This window comes from Anomaloglossus baeobatrachus, chromosome 1 (assembly GCF_048569485.1).
Source record: "Anomaloglossus baeobatrachus isolate aAnoBae1 chromosome 1, aAnoBae1.hap1, whole genome shotgun sequence".
NCBI lineage: Eukaryota > Metazoa > Chordata > Amphibia > Anura > Aromobatidae > Anomaloglossus > Anomaloglossus baeobatrachus.
Window position 1 is genome coordinate 482,499,176 of NC_134353.1, and position 16,351 is coordinate 482,515,526.

General features: G+C 46.9%; 1 protein-coding gene across 1 annotated transcript in view; it reads right to left on the minus strand.

Annotated features, from left to right (window-relative positions):
- Positions 1-16,351, minus strand: part of COPE (coat protein complex I subunit epsilon) — an 81,382-nt gene that overhangs the window by 15,569 nt on the left and 49,462 nt on the right. Inside the window, exons 8-9 of the mRNA XM_075338373.1 lie at positions 3,920-3,988; positions 1,650-1,724 (exon numbers count right to left, since the gene is read on the minus strand). Of these exons, the coding sequence (XP_075194488.1) occupies positions 1,650-1,724; positions 3,920-3,988 (144 nt within the window). The remainder of the gene's footprint in view (positions 1-1,649; positions 1,725-3,919; positions 3,989-16,351) is intronic.

Genomic DNA, 16,351 nt, shown 5'->3' on the forward strand with positions numbered 1-16,351 from the left:
GGCTCCTGATCGCTTCATTTCGTCGCTCTCTCGCTGTCACACACAGCGATGTGTGTGTCACAGCGGAAGAGTGACGACCAAAAAATGAAGCTGGACATTCAGCAACGACCGGCGACCTCACAGCAGGGGCCAGGTCGTTGCTGGATGTCACACACAGCGACAGCGACGGGACGTCGCTGCAACGTCACAGAAAATGGTGACGTAGCAGCGACGTCGTTGTCGTTATGTGTGACACCAGCTTTACTGTCAATTTATTGCAGCAGGCCAATATTATGTATTTTTCTTTTTTTTTAACCGAAATTCTTTTTGTTTAGTATTCTCTTAAGTTTAAGGATTCAAGCAATCCAATTCCCATATCTCAATTAAGGCTCTAACAGATGGAGCATTTGTGAAATATAGCCAACCCATCATAGCCACATGACTTCTACCGTGTTTTTCCAAAAATAAGACATGGTCTTATATTTTTTTTGCCCCCAAATAAAGCACTAGGGTTTATTGTTTGGGGGTAAGTTTACCCTCCATAAAAAGAAGAGTTCCCCTCCTTCCAGGATCGTTATACTTACCAGCCCCAGGTGTCTGCATGGCTCCCAGGTCCTCCTGTGATCTTTGGCGGGCTCTCCCAGCAATTATGCTGCTGCATGCTGCCTCCCCTGCATCTGTCCGACACATACATCAGATTACGCGCGCAGACACACACAATCACTCATCAGATCGCACACCCAACATATTCGGCGATACCGATTGCTTCCAGCCATCAGATAGTTGGTACGCAGTGCAGGGAAACGCATAAAAGACCCGACACTGGAACGCATCTTTGTGCATTCATTCCACTGCAGGTCTTATGCAATCTAGCGTACTACTTCTCAGGAATCTCTGCTGGTCAGAAGGTGTCGGATGTGATTGTGTGTGTGTGTGTGTGTGTGTGTGTGTGTGTGTGTGTGTGTGTGTGTGTGTGAGATCACTGCAGAGCCTCCCGCTCAGTGTCGGGTGAGTGTAATTGCGGGGAGCCACTGTTTATAATGAAGTGTCCGGTAGTATCTGTAACTTTTTTAGCTGTACGGACACTTCATTATTGATCGGCGACTAGGGCTTATTTCCGGGGTGGGGTTTATATTTAAGCGTTGCTCCAAAAATGCAGAAAATTCCTGCAAGAACTTACTTTTGGGGGAGGTCTTATTTTTGAAAAACACAGTAGGTGACACCATTAGGGTTTAGAATGAAAGCTTTGTGGACATCCTTAACAGTTAGTCACTAATGAACCCTGCATTTAGTTAAAATCCAATGTGGGAAGTGCTTTCCTTCTGATCCGCACATGTACAGACTAGGATACCATAGTATGAAGAAAAAGAAGGATAGGATACACCGATGACAGGGAAAACAACACGTTTCTAGATTTATCCTCCCCGAAAGGCAGCGTACAAGTCTTCCAGCAACCATAAAAATAGTTTATTGGTATATCAGCCATATACACTAACAAAATCTAAAACAATAGTATTATTGTGTGGAGATACCAGAAAAGTCTCTCATTGCAAAGAAGTCACATAATCTTTCCAGAACTAAGGAGCAGATATAGCAGATATATGCGATGGATGGCGCAGTGAGGCAGGGTTTGCTCTTTACAGAACTGTTGTAAAGCTGAAGGCTATTACCTTTGCTTGAAATTCCCTGATAAACGGATGATTTCGATGTCCATCCTTCAACTGAGACAGATAGCGATTTGTAACCTTGAGAAAGGGATGATAAAATGCACATCATGAAAATAACGCAAGGAGAGCAGCAAATTAGAGAATTCAAAAATAAAAAGGCCTTGTAATATACAGGCGGACTTGAGTTTTCCTTTCACTTATTTCAATAATTTTCTTTTTTAAAAATAGAAAATGAGGTAACTTGTGGGCAGAGAGAACATATGCAACTCTTTTTTACTGTTCACCTTAGTCTGCACTGGCTTAGCATTGAATTATTCCTCAAAAAAAAAAAAAACTCCAAATCCTCAAGCACCAATAATACAACAATGATATACGGTAAGCATGTTTAGCCGCTTCAAGACCGGCCAATTTTTCGCTTTCCGTTCTTTATTTCGCCATACTTCTTCCGAGACACGTAACTTTTTTACTTTTCAGTCAATATGGTCATATATGAGTGTCTGTTTATTGCGGGACGAGTTGTACTTTTAAATGAAACCATAAATGTTACCATATAGTGTACTGGAAAACGGCAAAAAAAATTCCAAATGCAGAAAAATTTGCAAAAAAGGTGCGATCAATAGTTTTTGGGATGTTTTATTCGCTGTGTTCACTATATGGTAAAACTGATGTGGGTATGATGCCTCAGGTTGGTGCGAGTTTGTAGACACCAAACATGTATAGGTTTACGTTTATCTAAGGATTAAAAAAAAACACAAGTTTGTAAAAAAAAAAGTGGCTTACATTTTGCGCCATTTTTCGCGACCCATAGCGTTCTCATTTTTCGTTATCTATGGCTCAGTGACTGCTTATATTTTGTGTCTCGAGCTGACGTTTTTAACGGTACCATTTTTGCGCAGATGCTACGTTTTGATTGTTATTGCATTTAGCACAAAATTTGTGGCGACCAAAAAACATATTTTGGCATTTGGAAGTTTTTTGCCGCTATGCCGTTTACTGATCAGGTTGATTGATTTTATACTTTCATACATCGGGCATTTCTGAACGTGGAGATACCAAATGTCTGTATATTTTCTATTTTTTTAACACTTTAATCTTCAATGAAGCGAAAGGGGGGTGATTGGAACTTTTATTTTTTATAACTTTTTTTTTTTATTTTATTTTACTAGGTCCCCCTAGGGGGCTATAATGATCAGCAGTCTGATCGCTCATTCATTTTTCCTGATCAGAGCAGCATCTTGTAACAAGCAGCACTCAGCTGTTTCTTACAAGACCTGAGTCATGTGAGCACAGGAGTAATCACATGACCCTGTGCTACCATGACAACCACCAGATCCACGTGATCATGTCACAGGACGTCTGGTATCGGCCTGTAAGTGCGGATCTACTGCTGTTGCCATTAATATGGCGCTGTCACATCTTGACAGCACCATTTAAGGGGTTAAAAGGCACAGGCGGATAGCGATTCTGCTTGTGCCTAGCAGGCACACATGTAAGCTGTGTAAATCAGCTGAGATGTGCGCTGATCGCCGCAGGCTGCTTGCAGTAGCCCGCAGGGATTAACACTATGACCGCTAGGACGTAATATTACTGCCCGCGGTCGTTAAGGGGTTAAAGAGAATCTGCCATCTTATGATTGCTATGGGCAGAGTTCCTTTTTTGCAGGATCAGATTGTCAATTGTGTATGGTCAAGATAAGCTATGAATATCAGCTCAGCAGGGTTTCTTGGCACCACAGCAGATCAGCAGTCTTTGTAATGTTTACACTGCTCGTAGATGTGCAGAAATGAGTTGGTCTGCCACCGATCTGATATTGTTGGCCCAGATTATGGGTATCAGTGTTCTGATCATGGAAAGCTTTTCCAAATAGCCTACTTTTAACAAGTCCCTAATCTCCACCTATGAGATATGGAATAGAGGAGAGTGATGGGGGGGTTGGGAGAGTCAAATTTACTCCTACTCCCCTAGGTGCAGTGATGGGTATACAGGTAATCCTTATGGTCTCTATTTCACACAAGCACAATATATGTGCAGTAATGCAGCTATACTACAGAAGCTACCAAGGCTTTAATGACATGAACAACATCATAGATATTTTGTATAATTTCACTTTTTTGGGGGAGACAAGCACAGTAGTTTGAAGAAGGCCCTCCCTGTAGTAGTGTACACATATACGTTGGATGTCAAGTGGTCAGATAGATTAAGGAAATATGTGTATATGCAGACTGGCCACAGATGATGTAAAAGGTATGTAATAATACACATAAAACTCTTACCTCTGGAGGTTTTCCAATGTGTTGAGTTAATACAATGAAATTAATCAGCGTTTCTGGGTGGCTGCTGTCCTGCAAATCAATAAAAGAATCTGTAATGTGACATTTATCAAATATACAAATACTACTCATATTAATAGAATCACTAAATAATACGTATATTCGAAGCACTCGGTAAGTTCATTCCAACAAGCAGCATTATACCCATCCATGTGATAAATCTATTGATCTCTAGGACCTGGTTGGATGGGCTGTGTCTTTGGTGAGGATTAGTTTGTATCAGGCAGTAGTTGTACATGGGCGCTGCCTCTCCACACAACTCTATGAAAGGCCCCCTTCACACATCCGTATCTCCGGTACATGTGATGTCCGTTTTCACATGTACCGGAGACACAGGCAAACTTAGACCCATTAAAATCAATTGGTTTGCACACACGTGCGTGTTTTCCCGTGGACCGTGTGGAGCATACGTGTGTCTTTGTGTTCCAGATGTAGACATGTCCATTTTTCTCCGGCAGCACAGGTGTCATACGGATCACGTGTGACATAAAATGCTTTTCTATACTCACTTGTCTGCAGCACTGCTGTCACTTGCTTCCGACCCCAGCTCATTATGCTCATTGCATATCCAGTGCACAAAGGACCGGAGGCAGCAGCACCATGGAGAGGTAAGTATAGAGGTTTATGCTGTCATTGTGCTATGTGGATGTCACCCGGATAGCAGACTCTGAACACACGGACACACATACGCACCTACACCACAGACCGTGCAAAACGTGTGTGTTTTGCACAAATGTGTGAAAGAGGCCAAAGTTGAAGAACCAGCCCAGAAAAATCTAGACTCACCACTGAAGTGCTGGTCAGGAGGAAGGTTCACGTGAGACCATTTTACTAGTCATTGGTGGGACTCTGCCAACCTAACAAATAGAACCTACCTCTGTGCATAAGTGAGGTTTTATTTATAATTTTTTTTTCTAAAATGTTCAGTACTTCTAGCAATTCTATGAGAAACCCAATCAAGTCTCAACATTATTCTTATCAGCTATTGCATTAAAATTATATTATATATAATAATTTTAATGCAATAGCTGATCATGTTTTTCAATCTAGACTGTCCTTGGAATCAGTAAGCCTAAGGGGGCGGTAGATCATTTATGCACATTCACACTTCAACACCAATTGCTTTCGATGTAAATCTATTTGTGACAGTGTGTTTGTATGCATACATAGAGCAGCAATATTATATATATATATATATATATATATATATATATATATATATATATATATATATATATATATATATATATATATATATATATATATATATATATATATATATATATATATACACACACATACATACATACATACATACACACACACACACATATATATACTGTTTAACCAATACCTATTAAATGGACGGTTGTCATCTGAAAACGTATAGTTAAAAATCAGGATTTTGTGTTATATTTTTTTTTTGGGGGGGAGGGGGGGAATTTTTGTGGGAAAAAGGGTAAAAGTTGCATATTTTCCATCCACATTGCTTTAATTTCTCAGAAGCAGCTAAAGGGTTAATCAACTTATGAATGTATTTTTGAGTACTTTGAGGGGTGCAGTTTTTAAAATGGTGTCACTTTTTGGGTATTTTCTGTCACATAGGCCCCTCAATGTCACTTTGAACACCAGTTGGACCCTAGAAAAAATGGTTTTGTAAATTTTGTTGAAAAAAAATGAGAAATTGCTACTAAAACTTCCTAACAAAAAACATGTTTAAAAAACGGATCTGATGTAAAGTGGACATGTGGGAAATGTGATTTGTTAATTGATTTGTGTCATATCTCAGTTTGAAGGCCATATCTATTCAAAGTTTGAAAATTGTGACATTTTCACCAAATTTTCAAATTCTTTTTTTTTTTCTTCATTTTTTTTTTTATATAACACACACACACACACACACAGACACACACACACACACACACACACACAAAATATTGTCCCAAAGTTACCACTAACAAAGTACAAAGACCATCGGAAACCAAAAACCATAGCTGGCGGCATGCTTTTCCACTCCACCATTTGCCAAATTGTGATTTAAAAGGGGTGGTTCACATGATGTGCAGCGACACGGCTGATGGAGGAGGTGTTCCTGTTAGTCTGAGGCATTATTGCATAATTTAAGTTTTGTTTATTTGTAGAGCCACGAGGTTTGTAGGCTCAAGTTATATAATATAATTATGATTTGAGAACTCTATTATTATATTTACATATATGCAGAGAAAGAACCTGATTTATAAATCATATGTGTTTATCTGTTTATTGTTATCAGTTATATGAAAAGTGAAATACTCTCTGTATTGATCCCTAATGATTTAATAAAAAAAAGATCTGATTTAAAAAAAAGGGGTGGTTCACACATTTATTATTGGCCACATTGATATTATGTTGAGAAACAAGGTTTCTCTCAAATACCTTGTGTTACCAATACTGCCTGTGAGCGGCGCTATTGCAGACCGCTCTTCCCCATCACCTGTACCCCGGGCTCCGTAACATCTGATGTCCGGTGATGTCAATTTACTGCTCACCTGACATCAGTGTCCGGCTCCGGTCTCCGTGAGTGACTGGGGGCGGCGTTTCACCGCTTAGCACAGCCCAGCGTGACAGCGCAGCAACTCCCTGCTCCATCCTCCTTCACTGCAGAGCGCGTAAGCAGGAGACACGCTGGGCTGTGACGAGCGGTGAAACTCAGACCACAGCTCAGTGACTCAGGAAGACTGCGGCCGGCCGCGGTGATGTCAGGTGAGCAGGAAGTTGACGTGACATCACCGGATCCCCCGAGATCACGGAGCCCTGGGGTCAGGCGATTGGGAAGAGTGGTCCGCAATAGCGCTGCTCATAGGCAGTATTGCCAACGCAAGGTATTTGAGAGAAACCTTGTTTCTCAACATAACATCGATGTGGCCAAAAAGAAGGGAATTTTGTTTACTTACCGTAAATTCCTTTTCTTCTAGCTCCTATTGGGAGACCCAGACAATTGGGTGTATAGCTTCTGCCTCTGGAGGCCGCACAAAGTATTACACTTTAAAAAGTGTAACCCCTCCCCTCTGCTATACACCCTCCCGTGCATCACGGGCTCATCAGTTTTGGTGCCAAAGCAGGAAGGAGGAAACTTATAAATTGGTCTAAGGTAAATTCAATCCGAAGGATGTTCGGAGAACTGAAACCATGAACCAAAAGAACAATTCAACATGAACAACATGTGTACACAAAGAACAACCAGCCCGAAGGGAACAGGGGCGGGTGCTGGGTCTCCCAATAGGAGCTAGAAGAAAAGGAATTTACGGTAAGTAAACAAAATTCCCTTCTTCTTTGTCGCTCCATTGGGAGACCCAGACAATTGGGATGTCCAAAAGCAATCCCTGGGTGGGTAAAAGAATACCTCGATAAAAAGAGCCGAAAACGGCCCCCTCTTATAGGTGGGCAACTGCCGCCTGAAGGAGTCGCCTACCTAGGCTGGCATCTGCCGAAGCAGAGGCATGTACCTGATAGTTTTTCGTGAAAGTGTGCAGACTCGACCAGGTAGCCGCCTGACACACCTGCTGAGCCGTAGCCTGGTGTCGCAATGCCCAGGAAGCATCTACGGCTCTGGTAGAATGGACTTACAGCCCTGCAGGAATTGGAAGCCCACAAGAACGGTAGGCTTCAAGAATCGGTTCCTTGATCCACCGAGCCAAGGTTGACTTGAAAACCTGAAATCCCGTACTCTGGCCCGCGACAAGGACAAAGAGCGCATCAGACCGGCGCCGGGCGAGAAATGTAGAGCCGGAGTGCTCTCACCAGATCTAACAAATGCAAATCCTTTTCACATTGGTGAACTGGATGAGGGCCCAAAGAGGGTAAGAAGATATCCTGCTTGAGATGAAACGGGGATACCTTAGGGAGAAAGTCCGGGACCGGACGCAGAACCCCTTATCCTGGTGAAACACCAGGAAGGGGGCTTTGCATGATAGCGCTGCTAGCTCAGACACTCTCCTGAGTGATGTGACTGCCACTAGGAAGGCCACCTTCTGCGAAGGGCGAGATAGAGAGACCTCCCGCATCGGCTCGAAAGATGGCTTGTGAAGAGTCGTCAGCACCCTGTTAAGATCCCAGGGTGCGAACGGACGCTCGTAATCTGGGACTATGTGGTCAACCCCCCTGCAGGAACGTGCGGACCTGCGGAAGCCTGGCTAGACGCTTTTGAAAAAACACGGAAAGCGCCGATACTTGTCCCTTGAGAGAGCCGAGACAAGCCCTTGTCCATTCCGGATTGAAGTGAAAGAAAGAAGGAAAAGTGGACAAGGCAAACGGCCAGGGAGTAAACCCTGATCAGAGCACCAGGATAAGAAGATTCTCCAAGTCCTGGGCTAAATCTCGGCGGACGTTGGTTTCCTTGGCTGTCTCATGGTGGCGATGACATCTTGAGATAACCCTGATGACGCTAGGGGCCAGGGCTCAATGGCCACACCATCAGGATGAGGGCCGCAGAATTCTGTTGGAAAAAAGGCCCTTGAGACAGCAAATCTGGTCAGTCTGGGAGTGCCCACGGTTGACCCACCGTGAGGTGCCACAGATCCGGGTACCACGATCTCCTCGGCTAGTCTGGAGCGACGAGGATGGTGCGGCGGCAGTCTGACCTGATCTTACGTAACCCTCTGGGCAGTAGAGCCAGAGGAGGAAATACATAAGTCGAAACTGCGACCAGTCCTGAACTAACGTGTCTGCCGCCAGAGCTCTGTCATCATTGGACCGAGCCATGAATGCCGGGACTTTGTTGTTGTGCCGAGACGCCATTAGGTCGACGTCCGGTGTTCCCCAGCGGCAACAGATCTCTAGAAACACGTCCAGGTGAAGAGACCATTCCCCTGCTTACATGCCCTGGCGACTGAGAAAATCTGCTTCTCAGTGTTCTACGCCCGGGATGTGAACTGCGGAGATGGTGGAGGCTGTGGCTTCCGCCCACAGCAGAGTCCGCCGAACTTCTCGGAAGGCTTGACGACTGCGTGTGCCGCCCTGGTGGTTGATGTACGCAACCGCCGTGGCGTTGTCCGACTGAATTCGGATCTGCCTGCCTTCCAGCCACCACTGGAACGCCTTTAGGGCTAGAGACACTGCCCTTAACTCCAGAATATTGAACTGAAGGGAGGACTCTGTCGGAGTCCAGGTTCCCTGAGTCCTGTGGCGGAGGAAGACCGCTCCCCACCCTGACAGACTCGCGTCCGTCGTGACCACAGCCCCGGCTGGGGCCGGAAAGATTTGCAAGGGAAATAGAGGCGTTCTTGTTTAGGGACGTCGACCTCCTGTCCCATTTGCGGTGTCCGATAGAGGCGGACGCAGACGAATCTGCGCAAGGGAACTGCCTCCATTGCTGCCACCATCTTCCTTAGGAAGTGTATGAGGCGCCTTAAGGGGTGTGACTGGGTCCGAAGGAGAGAGTGCACCCCTGTCTGTAGTGAGCGCTGTTTATGCAGCGGAAGCTTCACTATCGCTGAGAGAGTATGAAACTCCATCCCGAGGCATGAGAGTGTAGGACCGGCACCACTGTTGCCATGACTTTGGTGAAGACTCGACCTGATGGCGAGACGCAGGAAGCGTTGATGCTCTAGTGCAATTGAACCGTCAGCCACTGCTACTACTGATCTAGCCGCCAGTCAAGAGACTGGAGGGGCACCTTGGGACACTGAGTCCAACCCTTAACAACGTCAGAGGGGAAGGGACAACATGTGTTATAAGGCGCTTAGTAAAAACGCTTGTCCGGGAAAGCCCTGTGCTTCTGGACAGCATCTCTGAAGCCTTGAGAGCCACGTCCGGACAGAGTCCTGGGTTGCGACCTCCGCCTGATCCTCTATAGAGTCCTCAAGCTGAGACCCTTGATGAAGTCGGGGAAGATTCTAAGCAAGGCCGCTTAGCCGGTCTGGGACTGCGGTTCGTGCCGGAGTCCACCACGTAATAACTAGAGGCCACCCCAGGAGCACGCTTCGTCGCAGACCGAGAGAGGCCTGGGGGCGATCCCGCAGTGCCCGGGGCCTGTGTAAGGGGCCGGTCTGGACTGCAAGCTCCCAGTATCTTAGCAGACCATTTGTCCATAGCCTGAGCCATGGATAGTGAAAATGACTCAGAGAGTTTCTCAGCAAAAGCTGCAACTCTGTCCCTGCCGCCTGGACAGGGGACGCCGGCGGAGCTCAACCAGTGCCCCCGGCTCCGGCAGAGCGGGAGCCACATGGCCCGAGCAATGCTCACAGTGATCACTGAGGGAAACATATGTACAGCCGAACCGTGAAGATGCATACAAACATTAAATATCCATATATACAGTTCAGCACTCTAGGGGGCCCAGCACCGAGAAGAAGCCCCCTGGCGTACCGACCGCTCAAGCAGTGTGTGCTGCTTAAAAACATGGCTGTCGGCGTTTACAGTGGAGGGGGGAGCCGTGGGCGTAACCCCAAAAATGCGGGAATCTGGTGCCCCGAGTGAAACGTGAGGGGGGCGGAGGACAGCCGAGTGTGCTCCAGCCCTCACTGTCGGCCTCAGACTGACCATCCCGCCCTTCCCCCTGACTGGCAGGGCCGGGGGCGGGAGTTTAAGGCGCTAGGCCGCAAAAGCCGGGGGCTAGAGTTAAAAACCGCGGCCGGCCAGCAGGCGCGGTCGGCGCGGTAGTCTGTACTACCCCGCAGGCGCTGCCAAGTCTGAGGCCAAGGTGCTCCATGCACCGTCCCCAAGGGGACCCTGAGTACCTTGCGGGGATCAGTGTCGTAGAGTGATTAGTGAGGGGGGCGGAGGACAGCCAAGTGTGCTCCAGCTCTCACTGTCGGCGTTAGACCGACCGTCCCGCCCTTCCCCCTGACTGGCAGGTCCGGGGGCGGGAGTTTAAGGCACTAGGCCGCAAAAGCCGGGGACTAAAGTTAAAACCGCGGCCGGCAAGCAGGCGCGGTCGGCGCGGTAGTCCCGGCGTCATACCAATCACCGCAGTCGCTGCAGCGTCTGAGGTCAAGGTGCTCTATGCACCGTCCCCAAGGGGACACAGAGTACCTGTAGATGCAGGGCCCTGTCCCTGATGATACTCCGTCTCCTGTCCGGCAGAATCCCACAGGGGCTGCGGAGGGAGGCCGGTCCCAGTGTCTGGGTTACCGGATAGGATCCCACTTCCCCAGAGCCCCTAAGGGATGGGGAAGGAAAACGGCATGTGGCTCCGGCCTGTGTACCCGCAATGGGTACCTCAACCTTAACAGCACCGCCGACTTAGTGGGGTGAGAAGGGAGCATGCCGGGGGCCCTGTTAGAGCCCTCTTTTCTTCCATCCGATATAATCAGCAGCTGCTGCTGACTAAAATGTGGAGCATTGTATGAGTGTCAGCCTCCTTCAACACAAAGCATAAAAACTGATGAGCCCGTGATGCACGGGAGGGTGTATAGCAGAGGGGAGGGGTTACACTTTTTAAAGTGTAATACTTTGTGCGGCCTCCGGAGGCAGAAGCTATACACCCAATTGTCTGGGTCTCCCAATGGAGCGACAAAGAAATATTGGTGAACCACTTCTTTAGTTAATCTCCTTGGGCATTGCCCATCTATACTTACATTTTCACAATGATACGGATGAAATAATTAATGTTGAGGGGTTGAACTCCACCTCCAAAAGCAAAAAAAAAGAGAGACTTGGCCTTAGGAGACCATGTCCACCCCAAAAGAAACATTGCTTTCCTACAAGGAACATATTTTGACTCATCCTGTTTTTTTTCAACTTTGTTAAACATCCATATCTCAAAGTTAACACCTCCACTTTGGTTGCAAAAGGGACAGGGGTTGCTTTTCTAGTTTCTCAATGTTGCTCATTGATTGTAACGAAGGTGGAAATGGATCCCTTACCAGCTTCAACATTAACATAGGGTCTATATATGGTATCTCACTAACAATATGCACCATATATGCCCTTAATACAGGTATTAAAAGTACAGGGTATCGGACTCAAGGCCCTGTCAACTGCTAAACACTCCCAGCGTTGTAGAAAAACAGACATATTGGACCTATGGAGAGTAATTAACCCTTCCGCTAAACCGTTCACTTTTTATTCCCATCTATAAGTCCTACATCCTCAAACTGACTCTTTGGTGACTTTGTGGGTCTTCCTAAATGGGGACATTGGGCCTTTTGTGTGGTCAGACGATATGCACCCATTACTGCTGAACTATCAGTTCTGCTCAGAGGCAATCATGCCAATAGTGGCTTCATGTACTCATTTCACAGTGAGACCTTGACTAGAGTTAACACTTAGCTGAACACTTGATAATCCTGGTTACAGTCCGTCTGCTTCATGGGAAGCCCAATATGTTGTTCTGAGGGGGCACTGCATGGAGTGGTCTTCTTGTGCCCAAAAAAAAAATGCACTGACGGTTGACGCCTTGCTGGAGTAGAAAATATCTTCCCATCCTGCAAATCATTACTCAGCTAAATAGGCTCCATAAGATCTTAATTAAATTACTGTGCCGTCCATCATACTGCTAAATTATTCACTTTCATTAGACATGCCTATTATGAGAAAAGTCATAATGCTAATTTCAATGTGAAGGGCAATATACTCTCGTCCCTGCTATCAAAGATACAGCTGGGAAATTAACCTATGACCCTACACAGAAAACTAAGATTCCCTGAGTGTTACAGCCCCTACATTACATGACTGACCCTTACATGACTCCTAAGTTATCTAAAGATGCAATCTCTTCTCTTAATAATCACAACTGAGGCACTTTTCCCTTACTAAGGCCTTGTGCCCACAGGGCGTTTTTACTTGCAGATTTTAATCAATAAAAAGCAAGTAAAAATCAACCCAGCAAAGTATATGAGAATCGTGACTTGCTGGGCCCACGTTGCTTCTTTTTTCCTTGCTTTTTTTGTTGCTGAAAAAAGAAGCAGCATATCAATTGTTTTAGCATTTTTTTTCCTAATTTTTTCCCCAATTGACTTTAATAGTCAGTGAAAAACACATGTGTAATGCCCACTTTTTTGTGTGCTTTTTTATATGCTTTATGACGTCACTGGGGTTCCCTGCAATAGAGATCCACGATCCTGATAGGCAAAGATCGGAAACAAATCATATGATCTTTGGCCTGATTGGACATCCGATCACGTACCGAAAAATATCTTGCCAAGGATCAGTAAATGATTGAATGGCAAAAACCATCCTCTTCTAGAACATCACAGCCATGTCAAGTATTGGCATGGCTGCAATTATCTTGGCTGGGGATGAAAACTGGTGGGCCTGCATGTCATTTTTTTTTTATTTAAAAAAAAAAAAAAAAAAAAAAGAAGCTGCGTTTTTTTTCTACGCCGCAGTCACACTTGTGAGGGACTCCCGCGAGTCTGACATCGCAGAACAACTGCAAACTTCTGACAGGAGCGTGCATGTGTTTCTAGGTACATGCACGCTCCTGTTCAGACATCAGCAGGCTGTGCAGGGTGATGTCAGACCCCCACGAGTCTGACAGAGCATCACCGCCACTGCTGCACACTTCTGAAAGGAGTTAAAACAAAAAAAAAAAAAAAAAATTCTGCAAGCAGGTGGAAATTTGGTGCTGAAAGCTGGTGCAGACTATTTCAGCACCAAATGTGCGCCCTCCTGGCAAAAAAACGGGGCAAAAATCACGGAAAAATAACAGTGGCAAAAAAATTGCGCCAAAACACCGCATTTTTTTGCCAGGAGGTGTAGATTGGATGCAGGAATATGGTAGAAAAAAAATCAGCACAAAATCTGCATCTCTTGGCCAAAAAAACTACGATTTTTCTGCTAGGAGATGCAGGTCTGTGAACTCAGTGACCTCCACCTGAGGTCAGGTTACGTGCGATCACAGATGAAGGACCGTGGGAACTTCTAGCAGTGACAGCAAATGACCTGAGTGACGTCACCGCTCAATGGGCAGCTCATTCATTCTCTGGAGCTCACAGAGAGCTGTCGGTCGTGCCGCTCTCTGTGATATTCAGATGTAGCAGAGCTGAAGCGGCGTGGGACTTCTCCTGTGGATTACGTCAGAGCTGCAGGAGGTTGGGGGGTTAATAAGAGGTGAAGGAGGGGATGTTTGTACTTTATTCCAAATAAAGGATTGTTCTCGGTGTCGTTTATTTACTGTCATTTACAGGTTTGTGTGATGCAGGTATCTGATAGACGCCTGTGCAATCACACTAACCTAGGGTTTAACAGCAGCCGTGCGCCGCTATTAACCCCTGCTATTACCCCGACTGGCACCGCATCACGCCACCGGGAAGAGCCAGTAGCGCACACCGGTATGGTCACATCTAATAGACGCGGCACTACAGGACGGCTGCGGGTACCAGCCCCCAGCTGGCGTTATCTTGGCTGGGGATGAAAACTGGGAGGATCGCACGTCTTTTTTTTTTTTATCTTTACTTTCACCGGATTCACACATGCGAGGGGCTCATGCGAGGCTGCCATGGCAGCACCTGGCAGCCTTGCACGTGTGACTCTGGTCACTGTATACACATCACAGATACAGCGCGACGGCTGGGGCTGCAGCCATGCGCTATAACTGTGCTGCCGAGTGTGCTGTGCTGCCACCGTGAACTGACCGACAGTGCACTGCTTTCCCCGCCCACCGGCCGTCCTGGCGCCTGTGATTGGTTGCAGTTAGCTGATACGCTGCCACTCGGTGGGGGCGTGTATGACTGCAACCAACACGCGCCGGTGGGCGGGGAGAACAATGAATATTGAATTGCCGGCTCCGGAAGGTAACAGCGTGACCCGGAAGGAGTGTGCCGCCATGACAGCGCTTCGGTGAGTATGCCGCGCTCGCTCCTAGCCCCGTAGCCCCTCCACAAACGTTTTTAACCTCCGGATACCGGTCCCCATTGACTTATATGGGCACCGGATTCCGGAGCGGATCGGACTTTTTTTTTTTTTTTTTTTTAAATCTGGCAGTGATCCGCCGGTACCGGATTATTGGCCGTCCGATCAACTCTACCGATGACGTAAGTGCCCTGATCTGTAAGGCGATCCGTAGTTCAGTAAGCCTGGGTCATCATGGTGATGACCCAGGGTTACTATGGCAGTGATCGGGTCCCCGTGATCACTTCCCAGGGCCCTGATCGCCAGGGAGAGGGTAAGAGATCCCTCTCCCTGCTTTCTGCGATCGCATTGATCGCAGCATTAAGGAGATTAAATTGCCATGAGCACCGATCCAAGCAGGGAGAGCAGAGTCTCGGCTGTAACATCAGTAGGAGAACCGGCGGCAAGCGCGAGGGTACAGTGCCTGAACCGCCGCTGTCACAATGACTAAAAAAAAACAAAAAACAAAGCACAAAATAAAGCATGTGAGTAAGCAGGAGAAAAAAACGCACATTTTTACAGCAGCTTTTTACCTGCCAAGACATGCTTTTTTGTGCTGAAGAAAAAAAAAGTACCTTGGGCACATAACCTAAAACCCTCACACATCCTGGTTCTAAGGCGGGCTTTACACGCTGCGATTGTACCCGCCCCAGTAGGTTGTGCGACACGGGCAAATCGCTGCCCATCGCGCACAACCTCGCTTACCCAGTCACACGCACTTATCTGTCTGGCGACGTCGCTCTGGCCGGCGATCCGCCTCCTTTCTAAGGGGGCGGTTCGTGCGGCGTCACAGCGAGGTCACACGACAGCCAATAGAAGCGGAGCGGCGGAGATGAGCGGGACGTAACATCCCGCCCACCTCTTCCTTCTGCATTGCCAGTGGAGGCAGGTAAGGAGATGTTCCTCGCTGCTGCGGTGTCACACACAGCGATGTGTGGTGCCGCAGGAACGAGGAACAACATCGCTAATGAGAGGTAAATGATTTTTTGTTTTAGGACGACCTCTCCGCGGCATATGATTTTTGCCACTTTTGCGATCGTTTTAGGTCGCACATGACTGTTACACGCTACAATATCGTTAATGACGCCAGATGTGCATCACAAACAATGTGACCCCGACGATAATTCATTAACGATATCGTAGCGTGTAAAGCCCGCTTAAGATGAAGAATATCAGGTTAGTATGTGCACCCTAACTACACAACACATGGAGAGCACAAGGATGCTGCAAGCAGTAACGAACACTCCTGCAAAGTGTCAAACAAGAGAAATCTGGGGGTAATACCGCTGCACAGACTGCTCTCCTGCTGGGGTCAGACATAAATCAAATTAATTAATAAACAGCTGAGCACCTTAAAAAGGTGTATCCAGGCCGCCATACTAAGTGGTGACATCACCTTTCCTGCTTCTGCGCGTTCTGTTTTGAGTGCCTTGCTGTGTTTGGGACGCCAACGGCCAAGGCATCCAGCAGCAGCATCACGCCCAGCAGACCGGGGGATCGCTGTACTGTGCTGGGATAGACCCTCACAGTACCCCACACCGAGGAGCCATACCGAGGTTGGTG